Raw genomic sequence first — 26,584 nt, 5'->3', positions numbered from 1 at the left:
GTGTTGCCACTGCCAGCCAGAAGATACCGAAGGAACTCTGCCAACTGACACTCAATACGTGGGGGACATGACAAGGCCTCGTGTCTATGAGGCTGTTTTCTCATCTGAAAACCACCCAGTGAAGAAGCCAGAAACCATTCTGAACCACAAGCTTTGTGACTTTCTGCAAGAGAGTGAAGAATGTAAGGAGGGGTTTCTGGATTAGTCCTCCATCCTGGTCTCATCCATGCATTAATCTCATCCAAGTTGGTGGCCCTTACTTGCTCCTTTGGGAGAAGATGTGCACTGTGTGAGGAAGGTCTCTTCTCTTGCCGGAACTGAATCATCCAATGCTCAGTGGTTCTCTCTAGCGTTAAGAGAGAAGGAGAAAAGATTTCCTTCTGTTTAGGGAAGTTTTTAATGACTGAGGTTTTAATGTATTTAATGTATCTTTTGTTGGAAGCTACCCAGGGAAACCCAGCCAGATGGGAGGGGTAGAAATAATATTTTTATTATTATTATTATTATTATTATTATTATTATTATTATTATTATTATTATTCTATCCACTTACTGCTCCACCATGTGTAATTTTAGATACTTCAAGTACACATCCTCTTACCTTTTCTCTAAAGATACTCAAATGCCCTAACCCAGGCACCCCCAAACCCGGCCCTCCAGCTGTTTTGGGACTACAATTCCCATCATCCCTGACCACTGGTCCTGTTAGCTAGGGATGATGGGAGCTGTAGTCCCAAAACGTCTGGAGGGCTGAGTTTGGGGGTGCCTGCCCTAACCTTTCGTGATCCATCCCCTTGATCATTTGGGTGGTGTGATGAAGGCATGATGACATCGGAAGCTTTCAAATCAATGCTTCCCACATGCACACCAGAAGCATTCGCCTTTTTCACAGCTGCCAAACATGGGGGATAATCCTTCATGGAGTTGTCCGCTGCCACCCCAAGGTGCCTTGTTGTATACATGGATAGTGAATGGGGTGGACAGGTGATTGGTGGCAGCTACGAGCAGGAGCTTGTTAGCGACAATTGTTGGTTGCTTTGGATGGGCTGTTGCTTCTCTAATTGGGTTGGTGATTGGTTTCTGCAGCAAACACTGCTGTGGATTGGCTGTCGCTGCTGTTCTGGGACATGCACTATCAGAGCCGTCTTTCCTGTAGGGCTTAGTGGTTCGTTGCGCCAGCCTCTCAGGGGCGCCCAGCGAGTGAGGGAGCTGCGTGGCTTTTCCAGCGGCCTCCCCTTTCCCTGAATGCCCGCCAGCTGCGCCCCGTCAACCATATGGCTGGCGGGCATGCAGCTTACCTCCCAAGTCTCTGCGGGAGGAGAGCAGTCCCTGCAGAGGCTTAGGATGGAAGCTGCGCCCTGCCAACTATATGCCTGGCTGCTGCACAGCTTTCCTCCCAAGCTTCTGCAAGGATTACTCTCCTGCAGCGGCATGGGGGAGAGTTGTGCCCCCCCCCCCCAATGGCTGGCAGTGCACAGCTCCCCCCCCCCCCACTATCTGTGGTAATTTGGGGGCGCTGGGCGGATATTTGCACCCCAGCACCACATCTGCTAAAGACGGTTCTGTGCATGATTGCCAGCGGACAGATTTTCTCAGTCGTGTAAGAGATTTTTTCTGAGAAAGGGTGTGTTTGCAATTGGCTGTCGCTGTGACAAGTGGGCGATTGTTGGCGACCGGCGATTGTCAGCGTCAATGCTGCGTGTGAGCGATTCCCCCCCCCCCAGCTGTAAAACTTTGGGCGAACCTCCGCAGTTCAGACCTCGTGTATGTTTATGTGAAAGTAAGATATATATTTTTTGCTTCACTGTGCCTCACTTTAGACTTGCTTACAATGAATTGTGTTTGCCATATTGATGCCCATTCACCCGGGGTGGAGAGATCCTTTTACAACTCTCTTTCAGGTTGAGACTTGAAGTTTTAAATGAACTATTAAGATAAGTTGGAGCCTGGACCAACTGGAAGTTATCCACTTCTTTGAAAAGTGGCTCCCATCCTGCAAACACACCCCTGCTAGACAAAGCCCCAAAACCATACAACACAAAGGCTGAATTGTTAACAAATTCCACACATGTGTATGGAAGTGGACAACTGCCAAGAAAGTCTGGCACCTTCACATCTGAATTCCAAAGAAGAAACATCTCAAAAATGAGGGGGATTGGTAAAACAAAAGTTGAAAGGAAGTCAAGAAGCAGATCTCTTCAGAATGCATGGGAATTATTCAAAGTCACAATTACAGCTCGGCTAGAATATAACCTCCAATCTGGAAAGGCACCACCAAACCCAAGAGGACTTCAATGTGATTAACAAAAAGAGTCAAGGAATCTATTACAGGCAAAGGTTTCCTTCAGAAAATGGAAGTTGACTTGTTCAAATGAGGAGAATGAAAAGGAATACAGTTTTGGAGGGCATGCACACACACAGCCAGGCAGACAACAAGGGATGCAAACGTAGTAGTAGTAGTAGTAGTAGTAGTAATAATAATAATAATAATAATAATAATAATAATAATAATAATAAAGGAGCATATCGCTAAAGACATAACCCACATAAAACATATTTAAATACAACAAACAAGAAACTGGCTAGAGATGCAGTTGGATGAGGATGGAGTCAAATACGAGCTAAGAGAATGATGAGGAGATTGTAGACTACTTGCTGAAGATATTGGACCAGTAATAAAATAAAAAATAAAAATAAAATAAATAAATAAATAAATAAAAATAAATTTATAGCCTGCCCATCTGGCTGGGTTTCCCCAGCCACTCTGGGCAGCTTCCAGCTGACTATTAAAATACAATGATTCATCAAATATTAAAAGCTTCCCTAAACAGGGCTGCCTTCAGATGTCTTCTAAAAGTCAGATAGTTGTTTATTTCCTTGACATCTAATGGGAGGGCGTTCCACAGGGCGGGTGCCACTACTGAGAAGGTCCTCTGCCTGGTTCCCTGTAACTTGGCTTCTCGCAGGGAGGGAACCGCCAGAAGACCCTGAGAGTTGGACCTTGGTGTCTGGGAAATTCACATACCTTAACTGAACTTCTGTCAGAAAGGGAGTGTGAGGAACAGATGAAATTAGTGGAAACAGGGATTGTTTTAGGCCTTATTGACGAAAGAGAAATGAACAAGTCCCTGGTTTTGGATGTGTAGGCATGCACAATGCATTTAATTAGGGAATGAAGCCAATGATGTTTTTTTAAGGTGAATATTCATCAAACTAAAGAAACTAAAACTGAACTAAACTTTTTTTTTTAATGAAGAACTAAATTTTACTTATGTAATACATACTGGCTCCTTTTCGCTTGCTTGTCACGAAAGCAGTCCCTTAGCCCCTTAGATCTCTCTCCACAAAAAGTTGGTGAGTCATGAGACTGGCAGGCAGGCAGAAGAAAATGGCTGGAATGGATCTTCTGCTTGATCCACTCCAGATCCAGTCTTTTTCTTCTGCCTGCATCTCTCGCCGTCTGCTTCCTTCCTCTCTTCTGTCTTTGTCTCTCCCATTTCCCTATATGCCAGGACCACTGAGAAATACTAGGGTGTGTCAGGGCCACTGTAAAGCTTTATTGAGAAATAGTCGTAACAGTGCCATGTTTGCTATTCTCTGTGTTGAGTTTTACACCATTTGTGCTCTATAGCAGACATCTGATCAGATTCATCATTTGCAACAGCTCCCTGGAAAACCAAGGAGCGTTGTGGGATCTGTAACCAAGAAGGCACTTGGGAGCATTCTTGCATCTTGCAAATATTCACTGTTTAGAAAGTCAAGTCTTTGGAAATCAGATGAAAGTTGTTTTCGAACAATCAATAGATTTCTTGGGATACTGTGTTTTCCAGACTTCCTTTGTGCATGTGAACTTCTATGGCATCTCAAGGATGCCACATCAACTACACGTTGTCATGTTATGTGGAAATGCAGCCATATCATTGCAACTTGCGCAAGATCCCAAGCAACACGATTAGTGTTTCCTCTTTCTGTGCCGAGGAACTAACACGTAAGGGCCAGCCTGTGAATCGTGAATTCACCCCCTAAAGTGACCAGGGAATTCCCAGGGAAACCCTTCACACAAACCCTCAGATCCCATTTCCATAGTCTCATAAAAGAGGCATAAAAATAAAGGTGGCAGCCATCTTTCCCAATTCTTTAGTATTAAGAAGAGATGAAGTGTGGAACAGAACAATCTCAAAGAGGCAGACAGAGACCTAGTTTTCCAATGAGCTAAGCAATACAGCCAGATGGGCAAGGTACTACATTATTATTATTATTATTATTATTATTATTATTATTATTATTCCATTATGTGAGCACACACCTGTACTCTGAAGTAGTATAACCGATAGACAGTGCAAAAGTTACGCAAAAGTTAGGCTCAAAGTAAAGTTTATCAAGGGGCAGACTTTGCCCTTCGCCAATTTATCCAATCTTGCTTAATAAAAGCATGGGAACTTGCTATATACAGTGGTACCTCTGGCTACGTAATTAATTCGTTCCGGCGGTCCGTTCTTAACCTGAAACTGTTCTTAACCTGAAGCACCACTTTAGGTAATGGGGCCTCCTGCTGCCGCCGGAACACGATTTCTGTTCTCATCCTGAAGCAAAGTACTTAACCTGAGCTACTATTTCTGGGTTAGCGGAGTCTGTAACCTGAAGTGTATGTAACCTGAAGCATATGTAACCCGAGGTACCACTGTACTTGTTAATGAAAAATGCGAGCAGTTTACTTCATGCCCTGTGTGCTTGAATATCAGCTCATTCGAATTTCATCAATTAAGGACGCAGAACAATGACAAAAAGGAAGCTTTTATAACGCACACTACTGAATGGACTTGCCTTCTCAGTCTATAAAGCTCTGATGAACCTCAGTCATCTTCAGAGTCAAGTTTCAGCGATTCCATGGGACGCAAAGGCATACCATTCCATAGAGGTACAAGTCATTTTATTATGGTCAATTACCAATCTCAAGACAGTGAACACCAATGGCAAATTTTAAAAGCTCGAAAGAGGAAAAAAATGATGTAAAATCACATAGACATAAAAGCGGTTCTAGGTGGTCATCTATCTGTCAGAAAGGAAACCCTTCTCACCTAGGACTGTCTTATCGGTCAATATATTATACTAATCCAGGATGGTACCTGCTACAATCGCTGACAATAAAGGAGTGGGGCCTACCCAGATCAGTTTGGCATTCTAGGTCATACGCTGCCCGATGGCTGGTTGAGCCTGACCAAAACCCATTCTGAGCAAATGATCAAGGGGAAAACCAGGGCTAAAATTTCAGTTATAACTGCCTGAGACCATACAGATTGAAATTCACCCTTAAGGACAAGGGGAGCTAGCCGAGTAGGAAAGAATGATAATCTTAGCTAATAGTTGAGTATAGGCATCCATACTCTGGCTCCCATAGAGGTACAGAAATTGGGGTAACGGTTCTGGAAGAGCTGAGCTACTTTGCACACAATATAACGAGTCGCAATGCAACTTTAAGTATCTGAAGACGTGTGCATGCACACGAAAGCTTATACCCAGAACAAACTTAGTTGGGCTCTAAGGTGCTACTGGACATTCTCATATATACATATATATAAATATATGTGTGTGTATATATATATACACACAGAGAGACACACATATATTTATACATATACACATATACATTACACACACACACACACACATCTCTCTCTCTCTATATATATATCTATATAGATAGATAGGTGTAGATATAGATATAGATAACTCAAATGTAACAGTAACAGATAAAGGACTTGGAAGTGCCCCTGGGAAACTTGGAGATCATATTCACTCTTCCTTGTTTCCAACATTGCCACCAACAGGTTATTTCATCAAGCGTAAACTGAAGACTACAGTTACAATACAAGACTACAATATGGGGAATTTTCTTTCCAAATATACTTATTTTTGACCACTGTATAATGCGAAGCAAAACATGCAGAAATCCTAGCTGCCTATTTTGTAAATTTTATTTCTGGTAGTTTCTAAATCTGGTCTATTGGTTTGCTTCACTCTATTACAATTGCTAAAAATAATAATCAGTTGAGGCCCTAATGTCCACAGCACAGGAATCTGTTAACAGGCTACAAATTTTGACAGATCTCTCCCTAGAGTTTTTCAGTGACCATATTGCAAATCAGAAATACCTACATCCGCCCTCGCCGTCTCCCTCAATGTTCCCAGAACATAGGACTTCAATCAAAAACAGGCACTCCTCTTGGAAAGATAACAATTTTGCACTACTTCAAATTTGGACATTTCTACATTAGATCGGTGAAGCCCGGAAGAATAAACAGTTGGCACCTGTTTTCAAGCTGACTGGGCATTTTTAGGACAGCTTTCCTGCTAGTAATCCAAAATGAAGAGCCTGCCAAGGATTAAGCTGTGGTTGCCCAACAAGAGGCAGAACAGGAAATTCGCAATTTGCCATGGCAATTCAGAACTGATTTCAGTAGGGGTCTCAAAAGCTACTGAGCCAGTTCAGCCTTTTCCCACCACAGTGGTGGTGCATGAACTTTCTCAGCCAACGAGCTTTGCTCTGATAAGGGCCTCCTCTGCCCCTTCTTCAGACAGAGGAACTGGGGAGGTAGTGGAAGCCAACAGAATGGGACAATCCTTTCCCTTGGCCCTAGAAGAAAGTATTCTCTATGCTCCGCACCTCACTTCAGTGAGGGGCCACTGGTTCTATACACAGCCTCTTAAACCCAGGCTTATTGCTTTATCCATTGCAGAAACTGTGACTGGACAGGAGTCCCCCTCAAAACTCCTAAGTAAAATTTGCTTGAATTGCAATTCTTGATTTTCCAAAAAAGACACTCTTACATTATCAAGAGAGCTGGACCATAAAGAAGGCTGATCGCCAAAGAATTGATGCTTTTGAATTATGGTGCTGGAGGAGACTCTTGAGAATCCCATGGACTGCAAAAAGATCAAACCTATCCATTCTGAAGGAAATCAGCCCTGAGTGCTCACTGGAAGGACAGATTCTGAAGCTGAGGCTCCAATACTTTGGCCACCTCATAAGAAGAGAAGACTCCCTGGAAAAGACCCTGATGTTGGGAAAGATGGAGGGCACAAGGAGAAGGGGATGACAGAGGACGAGATGGTTGGATAGTGTTCTCGAAGGTACCAACATGAGTGTGACCAAACTGCGGGAAGCAGTGGAAGAGAGGAGTGCCTGGCGTGCTCTGGTCCATGGGGTTACTAAGAGTCAGACATGACTAAACGACTAAACAACAACATTATCAATTACAAGCAGTGTAGAACCTGGGAGCAGGTTCCAAGACTTAGCAAGAGCCACATACTTTCCATTCACTTCCATAAAGTGTATTAAGCCAAGCCATGCCCACCCACCCACCTCCCCCCAAAAAAACACTTAAGTGGCTAACTTTTTATATACTGCTGATTACTCAACCCAACTTTCCAGCTGCAAGTGCAATTCGTTTCAAGCACTGGAGAGTCACAACAACTAAGCTCCCTTGCTGCCTTTTTTGGCCCGAAAGCTCAGGAGAGATTCCAAGATCCAAGTGTCAATATGGCAGCCAACTATGGAACAGGGTGATGAATGGGAACAAAGAGGGGGAAAGATGGAACACAATACTTGGACGCTGCCAAGAGAATAATGCAAATGCAGAACCTTGAGACAAAGTCGGAGTGGGGGCAGGACTTTGTCGAACTATTAGCACATGAACAAACTTCGGTTTCACTGCCAAGGGTGACCCATAATGAACTGGAAAACTACAGGATGGATTCAGTGCCTTGAAGTCGATGGACTTTGCTGCACTTGAGATAGACCTGCAAATTCTTCATGTTATATACTGTATTTTTCCATGTATAAAAGGCCCCCATGTATAAGACGAACCCTATTATTTGAGCCAAAAATTAACTGCAACATTCCATGTATGAGACGACACCCAATTTTAAACTTTAAAAAAACTGGGGAAAATATAGTCTTATACACGGAAAAATACAGTATTTCACATGGTCTACTTCTGTGAGCAGAAAACAGCTGGGGGTGTTTAGTACCACGTGGCTTCCTCAACTGGGACTAAAATACTGATTCCTGTTCCTTACGGTTCACTGGGCATCTGTACCTGTAAACTGTTTAGACGTTTTCTGATCCTAAATTCCACTTTTATTTAAGACCTTTATTTTACTAACCCAAAAGTGGCACCGTTGGGTTTCTTAAAGAAAAATTATATTCAGCGCCACATTGCTAGTGTTGCGCTCTGCACTGGTTGTGAAGGATCAAGGGATCTAAGGCCAATTTTAAAAGTTTCCCGAAACGTCCACACATGATTCATTTGATCTTTTTCTCAGAACATTTAAGGTGAATTGCAAAGGTCAGCTTCACTTTCTGGTGTTTTCCCGTCACCCTCGCCCCATGACAACAATTAAGTTACAAGCAGGCAGTTTTAAAATCTGTCAAGACTTCATTTTTCTGTAGTGAAAACCAAGAATTGCTAAGAAGATGAACATGCATGTTGCCTTGGCGACAAAATATTGCTCTCCAAAAGCCTTTGCAAACTATTCTTTGATATTAAGCTTTCTATTTCTCACATTACAAATGAGATAAAACACCACGTCCCCCCCCCCCTGAAATTCAGAAGTAATGCAATTCAGACTCCTGTTTAAGCAGTAACATGTACGTGTTGGTGCCTATGCAAAAAACTGGTGCTTACGTACCTGTTATTTTGTCTCTTACAAGTTTGCAGGATTCTATCTCGCCAATGCTCCCGAACAGACTTTTGAGCTCCTCCTGTGTCATATTCTGAGGAAGATAGTTGACTATTAAATTGGTTTTGCTGTCCTCCGTGTTTCCAGAGTCAACTGGCGATGAGCAGTTGTTGTTTATGGTAGTAGGACCATTGGCTGTGTTATTGCAAGTTGGCCCATTAGACAGTTGTGTTTCCATGGCAGCAATTACCTGCTAAAAACAGAGAAAATGGGAACTGTCAGAATTCATATTTCAGAATCTATTAGCGATTCTAGCCAAGAATTTAAAGCTTTGTCACTATAAAATAGTGCCCAACTGTCAGGTCTGCAATAATGGTCTTAACAATAAAATGAAATAGTTTTAATTATCTAGCAATAAAATCCATTTAGACATTTTTTTAAAAAAAAACAACAACAAAGGTTCTACTGAAAGATTTTATAAGTTAGGGCGGGGGGAATCCCATGAGCTTTAACTGACAGCAAGGGATTAGAAATATTTTTTCCCCGTAAGCCAGTGCTATTATTTCAGTAAATCCTAAGATTTAACTGTGCAAATACAAAATTCAGATGAAGCCCCAGAGTTGTTCAGCTAAGGAAAACACAAACTAGAAATTTCAATGGTGATTGCAAAAGCTAAATTAACAATGGCAATCAATGGCAGACTTTACGAAAGGCATTACTAGAAGCAATGTACTGTTTTGGTTACTTTTGCAGTATTGAAGAGAGTTGGCCGCACTGGCCACAATGGTGGCAAAATACGAATTTCTGTTCCAAAATGTTGCATATTTAAGTGAGGATTAAAGTAGAGTGGGTGTTTGCTTCTGACATAAGCCCTTTTTTGCCGGTGACTCTAAGATAGGAAAAGGTGTACCCATCAATTATTATGCAAGTATTTTGACATCTCCTGCTCTTCCTAATGTTCCCAGAGATCTTTGTATCTATGCTTCTAGTTAAACTGGACTAACCTCAAATATTGTCCACCAGAAGAACTGGGGTTGCTCATATAAGATGTGACTATTCTAAATGTGTGTATTCATTTCAATGTAAGGTTTGCTACTGCTTGGCAATCGTTGGGTACTGCTGACATCTTACAGCTCAGAGATTTCAATCGAATCTGACAAATTTCATCAATTTAAAGAATTTCAATTAATTTTTCCCCAATACAAAACACAAACCCTATTTCAAGTTGCGCCAGTAAAACTGTTCTCTACCCTAAAGCTCCACAACGGAACCTCCAGCTTAGAGTCAGCAATTTGCCTTTTGGCAAAACATGCCTTTTTTCTGCCTTTGGGAAGTTCAAGAAGACTTACAATTGTATATTGACAATAATGGGAATAAGTCTGTATTTACATTAATTGCACATATTTTGCGAAGGGATGAGAGGATTATGGATTAACCCAGGAGATAACTGGGTTCCAGGAAAAAAAAGAGAGAAAATCTCTTCAGTGTGTATTTTTAAAGAACCACATCTTCGCGATAAGCAATCCTTTCACTTCAACCAACATAAACTCTACACAAAAGGCTCTAAGCAAAACTAAACTGCCTATGCACAAAATGACCAAGAACACTTTAAGCAATTCACTGTTCAAATATTCCTGCTATACCTGCCAGAAGTTGAATAACTGTTGGGCCAAAACATTGTCCTCTGACTAAAGCTTCCTAAAAATAAATATGTTTTTTAAGCATCCGTTGTTTGAAAACAATTTTTAAAAGGCTTCTTCAAACAAAAAAACAACCACCACGGTATCATCATATAGCTGCATATTGTATTTTCATATTCAGACAGCAAGAATGAAATCCTAGACCATCATTCAAATGAACAGATTCAGGAGTCTGGATTCCTTGGAACAGCTCAATCATTAGATAATGAGATTTTAATCTGAGGGTTGTGGGTTCGAGCCCCACGTGAATTGCAGCGGGTTGGACTAGATGACCCTAGTGGTCCCTTTATGATTCTATTTCTGTAATTATGTCTCAGCTACAAGACCATCTGCGCTGTTCCAAATAAAGCAATGCTATTAAACAGGGCTTTTTTGCCAGAGCTCACCGCAGCACCTCTCAGCTGAGTGCCATTGGCATTCTAAGAGAACAAGGGAGAAATTCATGGTGAGAGCCATCACTTTTTCTAGAAAAATAACACTGCTAATAAATCTGTATTTTAACACATAGTTCCTATCCCACTGAAGGTGTCAGAATAAAAACTTAGCTGTCACCTGATACAGATCAGGCTTTTCAACAGCTCCTGAGATAAATATATTTTTTCCTCTCTTTTTCTTTTTTTTACCGGCCAAAGTAATTTGAATGGAATTCTATTAATTTCATCAGTAACCAAAAAAATACACAACATTAATAATTCCCCCCCTCCAAAGTTACTGTTATTCAGCATTCAGACCATACCAAATAAAAGCTTTAATGCAAGCTTTGCTCTTTTGAAATCAAATGTTGACTTTGGTGTTCAACTCCAGTATACTATGAGGAAAGTCGGGGGGACGTTATTCGAGGAAGTCACTTGTATATTTTACAAGTTCAGAGGATGCCCTGAGAGCCCCCGTCCCCCAAAACCAGGGATACAGACTGATTCCTGCACCAAAACTTAAAAGAGAAGGTGTGGTATGCAGAGGTATTCCGAATATAATTTGAAGGGTTTGGTATGGCCTCAGCACTACTTTTTAACATGTCGAAAATTATCCTACAGAATTTAATAAAAAAAATCCCACAGACCCCAGTCCAAGGCTCTGCTGCCCACGAACCACTTCTAAGCAGAGAAGCCACATCACACAGTCTGACTGCCATGTTAGTTTGGAGTTGCCGGCTGCAATATGGACACAAAAAGTACCGTATGTTAGATTAGCAAAAGATAATGCAACAAATCAGTTTGTACAAATTTACCGTTAATTGTCTTTATTATTCCCAGCACGTCCATGCAGTGTGACTTAATAGAATTTTCAGGCAATTCCAATCTAATCTTTTTCAAATTCGTTTAATGTGCCGCTGCCGTTGCTTTGCATGAATTAAGACACTTTTTTTAGAAGCTTGGTTTTTTTTTTTAAAAAAAAAAGGTGGCACAAGCTAGCTTTATTTGCACCCAAGCCTTAAACCCAGTGCTTCCCACGCCCCCCCAAAAAAATTTTTTTAGGGGTGTTCTCATTTTAACTCAAGAAAACCACCATTTTATAGTTCAAATTGGGAAAAATAAATACAGTAAATTGGACAAAAGTACAAAGATTCATAAAATGTTTAGGGGCATGCATACCCCTGCGTATCCCCCAGAAAAAAGCACTGCTTAAATGTATAATAAATGCATGTGTTGTAGACAAGTGTCTATGATGAGCACATAGGGGCAGGCAGGGAGAGGGAATTAAATGCCTAGTGGAGACAGGTAGAATGAGAAAATGTAGCTGAATTGTGTGCCCATGGGCTATTTTATACATATTCCCCTTAATAAAAGCCTTCTAAATTACATATCAGTTGCCGTCTAGCTCTGTTAGAATCCACCCTGTTCATAAATAATATCCTTAGTAGGATATAAGTTGCTTTGTTCAATTTGATGTTGTAATAGCACCCTCATTCAGTGTGTTATTTATTGGGAAGCATTAGTGAGAGCTGAAAAGCATTACAGAGATGGAACAACAGAGCCACTATAAAGAAATGGTCTTCAATAATGCGTTGTTCCCAGGCACACAGAGAAATTAAGTTAGGCCCCATGCAAATTGTAAACCTGCCAGGATTCAAAATTTTGCAAAACTAGGCAGTGACAAATATTGCTAATTACAGCTTTCTGAACTTGGGTCAGCGCCGGCAGGATAGTCAAGGCAGGACGGAAGTAAAATTTTTAAAGTCAGAACCATGAAGACACAAAGCGATCTTTGCTAACTCTTCCAAGCTGGATTCATTTGCCTAAATACGATTGTATGCCAATCTGTCCTGTTAAAACATAGATACATGTATGTAAACACAGCATGGGGGGGGGGAGACTGCCTTTTGGAGCAAATTCATTCTTCGGGAAAATTATTTTTGGCTTTCAATCACACACAGGCCAAACTGAAGAGAGCTTAAGCTCGGTCTTGCAAAGAGAGTTCCACAAAAATTCCTAGCTAACGGGAAAGGAGTTACTGAACATCACAGCTTTCGTTAGGTTATTTGTAGCACAACAAGAGCTTGAAATAAAATATTATCTTCCAATTTACAAAAAAAGGGGGGAATCCCACTTTATCACATACACGATGCAAGTGCTACAGACAACCATGTACGCGGCAGGTTTAAACTTTCATATTGCAGACATTATTTGGTCAAACGTTCAAAATCGTTAAGATTAAAATGCAGCCGTTGCAAAATTAAGTATATTAATAGTCAACTAGCTCACTGGATTGCTTGCAAATCTGCACCACTACGTATATAGCCTCAATTAAGTGGTAAGGCACCTAAGCTGTAGAATTTTCTCTATCCACTGCAAAAAGCACACACTCTGCTATAAAACAGTGAATCCTCCAAGGACAGAATTATCAAGTTACAAGTTGAATATGAATGAGATAAGCTGGGGAAAATTCAACACGAGATGGAACACATACTGAACAGGAATGACATTTATTAGCTGTTCATGTAATACCTTGACAAACCTGATAAAAGCAGTGGTACAGGATACATTTAGTGTCATGTCATTGTACACATTCGCTAGAAGACACATCACACTTCACTATATCATAAAAAAAAAAAAAATCTCCTACATTCTTCCAAAGGAATAAAAGATATCAGCAGCTTCAATGGTACTGTGAGCTTTTAATACAATGGTAAGCAAAGACAAAAAGCCTGTGCTCTTTCTGGGCTAAGCCAGAAGATGATGGTTGCTTAGGACTATTATCCAGACCTTCAACAGGGGAAGGCAGGCTACACAACCAGTGTTGGAAACTCAGCTATATAAAGCCAGGCGCCAAACGGCTCATTAAACCAGGGTTACGGTTGCCAAACCAGAATGTCTAGTGGACATTTTGGGACCGGATGGCTCAAAAGTTGAATTTTCCAATACAACGGTTTGGGTTCCTGAAATTCGTTCTGATTGTGCAGGTAAGATATAACAGATGGAATTCTACAGGATGCGTTGCTAGTGTGTGAAAACAGTCATCAAGATCCAAAGATCTCCAGAAGGTGGAGATGTCAAGGTGCCGTCCTGGCACCTGGGCATCTACCTTCACTTGGTGGCAATTGGCCAATAACCAGGTGCAAAATGTGCCTGGTGAAATTGTTGTACACAACCAGTCTTTCCTTTCCCCTGAAGCCCACACCTCAAATAGCCTTTCCGGAGGGCAGAAGGAGACCTATCAAATGTTTCCCGCAATATTTGCAATGGCAAGGGTACCAATACAAAATATTTGGCTAAGAAATAGGATGTCCTGAAACTGACTACCTCTATCTCTGCGCTCTCGCTACTGTGCCCTGTAATAATATGCAACGTGTGAGCATGTTCTCCTTCATGGAGAGCACGTGTTGCGGTGGGGTCTATCAAGACATCCCACTGTTGATGGGCGGGTGAAGGTAGTTGGCCACTGCTGTGATTGGGCTCCTCTTGTCACTGGGGTGAAGTTGATGTTGCCATTTTGTGACTGACAGTCAGAATTCTTAAATTTCCTGCGCGCAGCGTTGAGCTTCCTCTTTTCGCTGCGCGCATCAGATCACCCACCCACCCTCCCTATATTTAGGGTTGTTCGCCTTGACCTTGCTATGCCTGTCATGGGGTCATCTCCTTTTGGGGAAGGGCCCGGTAGCAATTTTGTCCATTTGGCTGATTGGCTGGTGCCATTTGGTTTTTGCCTACTGCATAGCAAATCGTCACAACTTGTAAGGTTGCGGTTAGGCATTGCTTTTATGAATTGGTTGGCTTTGCCTGCCCCTCCAATGCTGCTGCTGCAAGGGTATTCCATTAAAGGAATCCAGGGGCCCACCATGCTTTTGTCCGAACCCCTATCAAGGGGCTAGGGCCACACAAGAGCCCCTGGGAGCATTTGGGGAGAGGTGAGGCCCAGCTCCATTCTCTCCCCAAATGTCAGTCTGTCCCCGAGCGGGGTCAGATAGTCGCAACCAATGCCTAAGCAACCACTCACATTTTTTTGTATTTTAATAAAGTTGTGGCCAAAATTATGCCAAAAACCTTAAACAAAAATTCTGTGTGAATTGTGTTTTATTGGAGTGGCTTGGGGACCTCGACATGCAAATCTTTCTCACTATTAAGACAACACAGAGTTCCTTCAAAAGAAACCACTCCTCTACAAATTGCCAAGGAAATTTCCCAGGAATAAGGGGAAGTGGAAATGAAAAACTTCAAGAGAACTATTGTACATACTTTTAATGTGCACAGAAGCAACACGGGCCATTTAAGATTAAAGGGAAATTGTCTCAAGAATAAACTGCAGCCTTTGGAAAAATCCCTCTTCTAACATCACAAAAACACCCTCTCAATCGGAATGCAAACCAAGCAATTAATGTACAGAGATTTGAGGTTTGTATGGAAGCACAGCGGACATGGCAGAGACAAGCAAGTCATTGGCAGGAGGACAGCAGACATTCTAAGCACCACTCTGGTCAGCAACCGAAATAAATCGATTTAACAAGAACATTGGAAACTTTTAGGATGTGTTCCAACCCTAGGAACAAGTAATGGTGTGTTCTTGAATCAGCACCACCATTGTTTACACACAGAAAAATGTCCTACTTTGACATTTAAAAAACAAAGTGAATCGCCTTTTAGCGATATGAAATCGGCAGGTTATGGCAAGCGACAATAAATGCAACATTAGGCCCACGGTAGAAATACACAACACTCACAAGAGGACTGGCAAATCCCACATTCTTTCAGTATTATTTAAGCCAAGGAATGAGCCTATGTTTATCCCTATTTCTGCCAGTGGAAGCCCATGAAGGGGCACTGGGTAAATAGGGATAAGCATGGACTCATTACAGGCAGAGGGGAAGAAAACATTTTGATAGGCCCGTGACTAGTAAAGGTAAAGGTAAAGGGACCCCTGACCATTAGGTCCAGTCGTGACCGACTCTGGGGTTGCAGCGCTCATCTCGCTTTATTGGCCGAGGGAGCCGGCGTACAGCTTCCGGGTCATGTGGCCAGCATGACTAAGCCGCTTCTGGCAAACCAGAGCAGCGCACGGAAACGCCATTTACTTTCCCGCCGGAGCGGTACCTGTTTATCTACTTGCACTTTTGACGTGCTTTTGAACTGCTAGGTTGGCACGAGCAGGGACCAAGCAATGGGAGCTCACCCCGTCGCGGGGATTCGAACCGCCAACCTTCTGATCGGCAAGTCCTAGGCTCTGTGGTTTAACCCACAGCGCCACCCGCATCCCAGGCCCGTGACTAGTATGGTGCATAATGAAATTTCAGTTTTGTTTCGTTTTTACGCAGGTAATGGAGATTGTCTGCACCAATTCAACATGCCCAATTATCCTTAGACTTTAGCTACCTCCACACAAAATTTTAAGTATCAGCTGCACGCAACCCCAACATAAAAACGAAAGTCAAAATAAAAGTTCTCACAAGGACAGTCAGCCTATTTTTAGATTGCTTGCATCTAGCATACCTTTTAACACCCCCACGCCCCCATTTTATGTACCTGCATATCCATGGGCAGAAACGGAACAATAATGTAAATTCAAGCTAAGAGTATAAGCTAATTATTTTATTTTATTCTAGTCTGCTGTTTCATCAAACACAAAGCTTTGTAGTATCATAGAATCATGAGTTGTCCTATACGGGGATCGAACTTGCAACATTGGCACTATCAGGACCACGCCCAAACCAGCTGAGCTATCCAGGCTATTTCACTTTTTACTTGCAACTCAAAAGGATGGCACCAAGTTTAACATGGCCCACAGCCAATGCCCAGCCAGCCAGCAAAACACTGCCCATCCAGTGTGTGTGTGTGTGTGTGTGTGTGTGTGTGATTATTGGCCCTTTTGATGCCAGCATTTTGGTGGGGAAATCCCCTCTTCCTTGATTCTACCAGGCAGGGAATTCCCCTAAGGCAGGGGTCAGCAAACGTTTTCAGCAGGGGGCCGGTCAACTTCCCCTCAGACCTTGTGGGGGGCCCGACTTTATTTTGAAGGGGGGAGAAATGAACAAATTCCTATGCCCCACAAATAACCCAGAGATGCATTTTAAATAAAAGCACACATTCTACTTGTGTAAAAACACGCTGATTCCCAGACCATCCGCGGGCCATATTTAGAAGGCGATTGGGCTGGATCCGGCCCCCAGGCCTTAGTTTGCCTACCCATGTCCTAAGGGCTAGGAAGACATGTGGGCTCTTGTTGCTGGGGATGGTGGACAGAGGTGAGGTCCACACATAGCTGTCAACCTTCCCTTTTTTTGCGGGAAATTCCCTTATTCCAGCACTGTTTCCCGCTGCTATCCCAGATTGTTAGATATCCCGTAGATCAGGGGTGTCAAACTCAAATTCATTGGGGGCCGCATCAGCAGTTTGGTCACCCTCAAAGGGCCGGTTGTATCTGTAGGACTATGTGTCCACTCTTTATTATCACAAATTATTGTCACTGCATTCAATTATTACTGTTTTTTGTAATAATGTAAGTAATAACTAGCTCTGAAAGCAGAAACATAGTCAGAATAATGGCAAGTAGATATTCAAATGTACAATGCGCTCAATATAAAAACAAGTGCATGCGCTCAATAAAAACATTTTGCATTTTGCAACTTGCATTTTGACGTTCTTTCGAACTGCTAGGTTGGCAGGAGCTGGCATTGAGCAATGGGAGCTCACCCCGTCACGGGGATTCGAACCGCTAACCTTTTGACCAGCAAGCCCTAGGCTCAGTGGTTTAGACCACAGCACCACCCGCGTCCCTACGAGCTGCAATAAAAAGCATGAAATCACTACGCAACTCCGAGTATATTTCAGTTACATTCGCCAAAATGGAAAGCCTAGTTTCCATTTTGGGGGCAAGAGGGCTCCAATGTCTCATATTTCAAATGGCATATTGACTGCGACTGATTCTCAGTTGAACATCTGGCTAATTCAGATGACAACCCTGAGCTAGGTTAAGAGCTCTGAGAACTTAAAGAAGAAAAGGCACTTGATCCAGGGACAGGCCATGTATATCTTAGCCTCTTTCGACCTCTTTTTCTTAATGGTGACTGCTCCTGCTCCAGCTGCACAGAAAAAGCAATTTGGCTCCAGAAATTCATTCCGATCGTGCATATAAAATGTAACTGATAGGATTTCACAGGCTGTGGTGTGTGCATGTGACTAGTCCAGATCCAACGATCCCCAGATAGTGGAGAGGTCAGGCGCCATCCTGGACCTCAGGCATCTTCCCTTGGTTGAAAGTGGTTGAAAAATACGCCTGGCGCCTGGCTAATTTCGAACACTGCTTTATTGAACTAGCCTACTGTCTTTCCTCCTCTGAAGAAGACAGAGGTTAAGTAAAAAATGACAGCACACGTTGGTGCTAATGAGTAGGTCCTAGGTGAGTCACAAAATTACACCACCTATTTAACATGTTCATTCACACAGTTTACACCAATATACCCCAACACATATAGTTACTTTACTATTGCTATAAAAGTATATTGGCACAAAGGAGGATAGGATTTGTGTCAAATATTTGCAACATGTTTTAAATAAGTTACCTGAGGAATATCAGACAACTTCAAAGGAACACAAAGTAGAGGGGAAAACTAATAAACGTGGTCCACAAATAATCCTTCACACACACACACACACACACACACACACACACAGGCTAACTTAAAAGCGTACCAAAGGATGCAGAATAAAGAGTGGGAAGAATCCTTCAGAAACAAGACAGATACGCAAAATACTTCTTCTAAAAATTGGCAATGAAGAGCACATTGACACATACAGTATTTTGTGCCTACCATTCTAATGCAGACAACAACATCCACAAGCCACATCCTGCTCTGCAAAGAACATGTTACCACTGTGAGCTTTTAAGTCTCAGGCCCTATTTTTGATAGAAGGAGACTTAAAAAGGTATTGTTAAAGGGATCAGACAGCAAGGCATTCATAAATGAATCCTGAGCTGCAGGCTTTCTTAGTCCAATGCTGCAGCAGGGACATTCTTTGATGCACATCTTCTCAGCCTAAGAACCACCAGCAATTTATACAGCTCAATGAAGCTTCATGCATTATAGGTTCTCGTTTACTTGCTTCTGCAGATTTTAGTTATGAAAAGTCTTGTCCATCAATCTTAACTCTTCAGACTGGAGTCTGTCAATAATATAGTAATAGTAATAGTAATAGTAATAGTAATAATAATTCATTTATACCCCACCTATCTGGGTGGGTTTCCCCAGTCACTCTGGGTGGCTCCCAACAGAACATTAAAAACATGATAAAAGAGCAAACATTAAAAACTTCCCTAAACAGGGCTGCCTTCAAATGTCTTCTAAAAGTCAGATAGTTGTTTATTTCCTTGACATCTGATGGGAGGGTGTTCCACAGGGCAGGCACTGCTACCAAGAAGGCCCTCTGCCTGGTTCCTTGTAACTTGGCTTCTCACAGTGAGGGAACCACCAGAATGCCCTTGGAGCTGGACCTCAGTGTCCAGGCAGAACGATGGGGGTGGAGATGCTCCTTCAGATATACTGGACCAAGGCCATTTAGGGCTTTAAAGGTCAGCACCAACACTTTGAATTGTGCTCAGACACGTACTGGGAACCAATGGAGGTCTTTCAGGACCGGTGTTATATGTTCTCGGTACAAACTACAGTGTGCAACCTTTTTAAAAAAATAAAAAAAGTACTTACAAGGAGCCACATTAACAATAACGCATCCTCAGTGAGACTTTCAGAATGCCTTCAGACCACTGCATAAAGTTCTGTGCCTGAAAATTTTGCATTAAAACATTTGGCTGCTCCATGGGAATACTTTTATCTGCATTTCTACAAAGCCCGGCTATATTTCGTAAATAGCCCATGTAGGGTTCTTACAATTGTTTAAACAAGAGGTCCTTTTGTATGGCTGAAATGGGGGGGAAATGTCTTAATTTTCTTTTCTTTTTAATTATTTTTTATTAGGGTTCATGAAGAAAAATACAAAGATTATTGTCTAATATCTTCTTCTTTCTTTGTCCAAACTAAAAGTTGAATCCAGAGGCAAAAAGAGAGAAAGAAGAAAAGGGAAAGGAAAAAGATAAAGAAAAATGAATATAAAAATAAACAGTAGAGCTGGGCGATAATATTGCTTAATTGTCTGAAACAGGTATGGCTTCCAGATCGCGATACCAGTTTCAGACCATTTGAGATGGCAATACATCGTGCACCAGCTCTCAAATTCCTTCCCCTCTAGCATCTCACTATTCCGGAAGGTAAAGTATTTATATAAGTAGTCAAACACATGTGATCATAACCTCAGGAAATGATGCCTCAAGACCAAGAGGAAAGGAAAAGCAGAAGATCAAGGTTTGCTTGTTAAGGGGCACACAACCGAGAAGTGTGTTGTCTCATGCAACACACTTTTTCACCAAAGGTGTTTCATTTACACCTAAAAATGTGAAGCGTGGATGCAAACAGCTGCTGTTTGCAAACACTTGCAATACAGATTTTATTAATATCATAGGCTTATATTCTTTCCATTTACATCCCGTCTTTCCTCCAAGCAGCCTAAGGTGGCATGCGTGGTTTGCTCCCTTTCGATTTTATCCTCAAACCAACCCTGTGAGGTTGTGGTTAGTCTGTGAGATGGTGACTGGCCCAAGGTTACACAATGAGCTTCATGGCAGAGTGTGGAAATGAACTCTGATCTCCTAGGTCCTTAATTCAATGCTAACCACTATGCCACACTAGGGCTGGGCGATATACAGTGGTACCTCCAGTTACGAACTTAAGCTGAAACCGTTCTTAACATGAGGTGTGCTTTCGCTAATGGCACTTTCCAGTGCGCAACTTGCGCTCGCATCCTGAGGCAAAGTTCGCAACAAGGGGCATCTACTTCTGGGTTGGCGGGTCTCGTAACCCGCAGCGTTCGCAAGGAGGATGGTACGTAACACGAGGTTCTACCGTATCGATATATCATCCAAAACCTGTCTGAAGTCCATATTGTGATATTGGTTTCATGATTGTTGACCTGCCAATATATCGCAAATCATGTATATGTGTGTATGTATGTGTTATGCAAAAGTCAAGATGTTGGAGAGTGGGACGTGAAGCTAGCCAATGCCTCTATATAGATAGCGCCACCCTTATTTCAGACATTGTGATTTATCCATGTACTGCGATGTTTAGTTGGTGGCATATCACAACGTAGAAAACCAGATATCTCCCAGTCCTACACCATACTGGTATATATCCCAACCTTCCAATAAAAAATCAGTGTGCCTTTCAAAACACCAGAATAACACATTACAGAATATGAATTTTCAGTAAGAAATCTAAAGCTGCTGAAAACCAGATCCATTTCCAATTTAGATTTTTTTTTAAATAAAAACAGAAGGTTCACACTTATCTCCGCTGAAAAGTTTAGCTAACAATATGTATTTCAGCTACTGTTGTGGTCTCAGTTTTTGTTTGTAATGCTACCCCGAGAACTTTGCTAAGGGGATGGGCTTACCCTTCTTAAAAACAACTAAAATTTAAAACAAAATGCCTTCACCTTGTTCCAAAATGATAATACAGGTGACCCTCTTTGAAAGCATTTCGTAGGCAGCACTCTACCACAAGGAAGGCTCCTCTCACTCTACCTCAGTTGGTACTGGCACCTGAAGAACCACCTCCAACAATGGCCTTACAAAACAAGAAGATGATCCTACAATATGTGACTGACAGCTGAGGCTCAATTTTCTTTCTTTTGTGTAATGGATTTTATTAAACCTTCCAAATTATTACATAAATCCAATCATATATATATATATCTGTATGTGGATTTTTTTGTTATACCTTTTCTTCTTGACTTCCTTCCCCCCCAAAAAATCCCCCTCAATAGCTGCATTAAAACACATCTACATTTATTTTCTAAGCCCCCAAAATCCATTCTCTACATTTTCTGTTCCTCCATTCTCAAATCCTGCACGTGATTTCATATGAGTGATAATTTGATAGGTTGCCCACCAATGGGCCTCCATCTTTCTATGAAAATATCATCATGTTGTCCTCTTGGTTTTAAGCAGTCAGTTTCGCCATTTCTGCACAGGCTGAGGTTCGAATTTATTCCAAATATCCAGATGAGCTCACTTAGAACTTCATAGCATAAATACCAGGGAGCAGCTGTCTAGTGCCACCTTCTGGAATCAGATGTAGTAAAGAAACCACTGTGAAACATGTCCCCAATTTCCAACCCAGAGAGGCTGTCCGGAAGAGGACTGTGGCTGATAGCATCTAAAATACAGCGGTCCCTTTTTTCTCAAATACCCTTGGGTACTCAAACAACTTGGAACCCAACAATGCAAACCCGGGAGTAAGTGTTCTGGTTTGCAAACTTTTTTCGGAAGCCAAACGTGCTCCTTTTTGAGTGCCACACTTCCGTTTTGAGTGTTACGCTGAGGTCTGTCTGCTTTTGCTATTTATTTTGCATTTTTGTGGCTTTTTTTGTTTTGTCTTGGTGACTGTGTAGAACCCAGTTCAGCTACTGATGGAATGACTGTGTGGCTGCAGTACATTGTTTATTCCTTTCCTTATTTGGATCAATGATCTCGTTAAGATAGTAAAATTGTTAAATTGCTGTTTGAAGGGTTGTTTTTAAAAGTCTGGAAAGGATTAATCCATTTTGCATTCCTTTCTATGGGAAAGCACGCCTTGGTTTTGGAACGCTTTGGTTTTGGAATAAACTTCCAGAACGGATTAAGTTTGAGAACCAAGGTCCCACTGTATCCACAAAAAGATAAGCAGGGATCTCACTGCCCTGTCCTTTTCTTAGCAAAGGCCATTCATCAGAACAACCAGGGCTATTTTGGTACCAAAGCTGGACTTAAAAGTCCACCTGAAATTATGCAAAAGACACCTGGATTGGCAGCTGACCCTTGCCAGGTGTGCACTGAGTGATAAAACACCCAGGTTTACCCATTGTGCAACATACAGAAGAGCAAGAGAATTCTCACTGCAGGAAACAGAAGCTACTTAGAATGCCTTGCATTTTGGGTTGTAGAAACACAGTAAAGCAAGCAAACCTGGGTACCTGATGGTTTAACCTTTTAAAATAATCTTAAAAGCTCTAATTTTACTTTCTGCAAGTAAGGTAAGGCATGGGCGGCTAACTTGATGTTTCTGAACTCACCCAACATCCATGTACATTGGCCATTCTGGATGATAATGATGGGAATGGTAATCTAACAGGATCCAGGGGCCACCAATTAAGTTGCCTTTGATTTAGGGGATGATGCACTATAAAACATGTCAGCAATGAAAATAATGAGCTAAATGATTCATGCACTGTAAGCCCCATACAGGGCTGCTTTCTTGAATACCCTGCCCACCCCCAGCATCACAAATCTCAAGGAAACACCTGCTAAATACAGAACATGGCCCACCAGAGATAGGCAAGACTGAGTAGTTAATCTCCAGTGTTGTGGATCCATTCCGACCCAAAGGCCGAAACAGTACAACTACTTCAATTCCGTGTTGACTTAAATATGCAAACAAGAAAAGGGGTGTGCCAAGTCATGTCTAAATTCTCTGGACCCTGAAAAACGCAGAGACCATGAAAAGCACTGAAAGAGAGCTTGCACCAGTATTACAGACCCTTTCATCTTCCAAAATATAAATTCTGCCGATTTCAGGGGAACACGTTTCCAAATGAACTTTATGGTAAGAGAAATCATAAGCTAATTCTCCAAGTGCTGTAAATTTAAGAGAGCTTAGTGACTTAAGTTGCTTGAGGGCCACAAAGAAGCGGCTTAACCCCAGATCAAAAGGTTTGCTATCGAAAAGTAGAAGGAACTGAATAAACATAATGTACATGCCCTATATAATTCCACAACAGATTTATTTGAGCTTTTTTTGCACAAGGATGAAAAACCATCAAGCAGACAGCAGAAAGTTGACTACACAAAGAGCCTATTGGGTTTGTAACAGCCACTTATCTGCTCACCTGAGGCTAGGGCAAAGGGGTCTCAAACAAGCAGGTATTGACCCACCAACCTCCCCATGTTACAGGTTTCCAGTGCAAACCCACCTCTTCTAAAGACCAGCATTTAAATGAGTCAGCTTTAATTGCTTGTGCATGGATCATAAGAGGCACCACGTCTAATTACAGCCTCTTACTACAGTGGTGCCTCGCAAGACGAAAAGAATCCGTTCCGCGATTCTCTTCGTCTAGCGGTTTTTCGTCTTGCGAAGCAAGCCCATTGACGGCTTAGCGGATTAGCGCTATTAGCGGCTTATCAGCTTAACGGATAAGCAGATAAGCGGCTTAGAAAAAGGGGGGAGGGGAAAAAAGTTGGAAAAACTCGCAAGACATTTCATCTTGCGAAGCAAGCCCATAGGGAAATTCGTTTTGCGAAGCGCCTCCAAAACGGAAAACCCTTTCGTCTAGCGGGTTTTTCATCTTGCGAGGCATTCGTCTTGCGGGGCACCACTGTACTTTGTTCAAGGCATGTCTCCTGAATCTTCGCTTCACGATTAACTGAAATGGTAGAAGTCCACTAGATTGTTCCATCTTGAAAATTGGAAATCCCAAGAAATACCAACAGTGGAAGATTGGCAGATGAAGATGTTAGACTTTTTGGAGCTGGCCGACCTTACTGGAAGAATCCGCGATCAGAAAGAGAAGAAATATCAAGAAGCTTGGAAGAAATTTAAGGAATATCTAGCTAAATATTATAACATTATATAAGTGGAAATACTTGCAAGTATTAAATTGGATTAGGATTAAAATATGTTGAATTGTATAATATTAAGGATTGAGACCATGATAAAAAGAAAGGAAGTTAGTAATTCGAACTAGTTAATTGTATTAGAAAATGAATATTGGAAAATTGCTAAAATGAGACCTAATGAAAATCAGGAAGGATTTGAGGAAGTCACTTAACAATGGAGATTAGCTTGGATTTTGATTGGAAGAAATTTTCTATGTTTGTTTTTTATATGTTTTGGTTTTTTGTGTTATGTTGTATTTGTTAAAAACTTGGAAAATTAATTTGAAAATTTGGGGGAGGGGATAGATTGTTCCATCTTGGCTCAAAGTCCTGGAAGACCTGCTTAAGGACCCCTGGACGGTTAAGTCCAGTCAATGGCGACTATGAGATTGTGGCGCTCATCTCGCTTTCAGGCCGAGGGAGCCAGCGTTTATTTAAATCAGATTTTGAAAATAAAATGCTTCTGAAGGAAAAATCTTTCTAAAGATAGTTTTCTATTTAAATTACATTATAGTCCAAAGGCTTTTCATCAGGAAATAAGGATTTGCTTTAAGTTTTTCATGTCTGCTAAAACTCAGTCTAAGGTTGTTGTTTTTTAAAAAAAAAAAATCATTTAACCACATCAGTTAATGAACATGGATACATATGTTATAATGTTATTGTTTCAGTTAAATAAATGGTTTAAATTGTTATTAAGGCAATGATGATTTTACTCCTTCCAATAAAGTATAGCAGAAAAGTTGTCCAAATATAAAGAGTTAACTTATTGAACCTCACAATCATGTCATAATTATCTGTGAATGTATTTCTAACAGTATAACCAAACCAAATATAATTTTTGATGTAACTGTAAAAACTATTCTAAACATTTATTATTCCAAAAATGAAATCTTCATCTGGTTGCAAATATTAAGATTACACCAGCAAGAATGAGACTTTCTGCAAAAAATAAAATAAATTGATTTGATTTAAATGAAATACACCCTGGCTAGAACCCACAGAAAGATGCCAGAAGAACACACGTCCTGTTTTGGGATTTTTGCATGTCGAGGACCCCATAGCCACCCTCAAATAAAGACAGAATTCACACAGAATTTTTGTTTAAGGTTTTGGCATAATTTTTGGCCACAACTTTATTGATCACAGCATGTGAGTGGTTGCTTAGGCATTGGTTCACGACTACCTGTTCCTGTCTAGAGGCAGGAACAGAACTGAAATCCGCAAACCTGCGAAAGTCAGTAAGGGAGAACATTTTGGGGGAGATCGTAGAGCTGGGCGCCAGGCCCTCCCCTCTCCCCAAATGCTCCCAGGGGCTCTTGCATGGCCCTAGCCCCTTGACAGGGGTTCGGACAAGAGCATGGCGATCCCCTGGATTCCTTTAATGGAATTCCCTTGCAGCAGCAGCATTGTAGGGGCAGGCACAGCCAACCATGCCCCCTCCACCAACCAAATTTAACCAATGCCTAACCGCAACCTTACAAGTTGTGACGATTTGCTACGCAGTAGGCAAAAACCAAACGGCACCGGCCAATCAGCCAAATGGCAAAATTCCTACCAGGCCCCAAAAGCAGACGAGCCCATGACAGGCATAGCAAGGTCAAAGCAAACAATCCTAAATATAGGGAGGGTGGGTGGGTGATCCAATGCGCGCAGCAAAAAGAGGCAGCTCAACGCTGCACACAGGAAATAAATAGCCCCTCGGCTGTCAATCATAAATGGCAACATTTTTATTTAATTTTTATTTATACCCCGCCCTCCCCAGCCAAGGCCGGGCTCAGGGCGGCTAACAAGCAATAATAAAAATAAGTTGAATGAATACAACTTAAAAACAAGATTAAAATGTTAACCAAAAATTCCAGAAAGGAAGGAAGAATAAAAGTCTAAAACTAACCAACTAACCGGGGGGGGGGTGAGCCCATTGGATTTTTCTCTGAAAAAAATTGGTCAAAGCCAACATGACTGGTGTCAGTGGAATAACTCCAGTAAACAGATATGTGGATATTAGGAAGAGAGAAAGAGAGTAAAGAGAAACT

General features: G+C 41.7%; 1 protein-coding gene across 14 annotated transcripts in view; it reads right to left on the bottom strand.

Moving 5' to 3' along the window:
- The window catches only part of ELAVL2 (ELAV like RNA binding protein 2), a 161,017-nt gene that overhangs the window by 48,329 nt on the left and 86,104 nt on the right, over positions 1 to 26,584 (bottom strand). For 8 of the 14 annotated variants that reach the window (XM_079959632.1, XM_079959635.1, XM_079959634.1 and 5 more), the window contains 2 exons: positions 11,443 to 11,533; positions 8,692 to 8,935 (listed from right to left, as the gene is read on the bottom strand). In XM_079959632.1, coding sequence (XP_079815758.1) covers positions 8,692 to 8,935; positions 11,443 to 11,533 — 335 coding nt within the window. Of the gene's footprint in view, positions 1 to 8,691; positions 8,936 to 11,442; positions 11,534 to 26,584 lie in introns of those variants that run through there. The other 6 variants (XM_079959628.1, XM_079959627.1, XM_079959629.1 and 3 more) reach the window with 2 other exon arrangements.

Source organism: Podarcis cretensis, assembly GCF_951804945.1.
Source record: "Podarcis cretensis genome assembly, chromosome: 17".
In the NCBI taxonomy this organism is placed as follows: Eukaryota; Metazoa; Chordata; class Lepidosauria; order Squamata; family Lacertidae; genus Podarcis; species Podarcis cretensis.
This window is presented reverse-complemented; position numbering and strand designations above follow the sequence as displayed.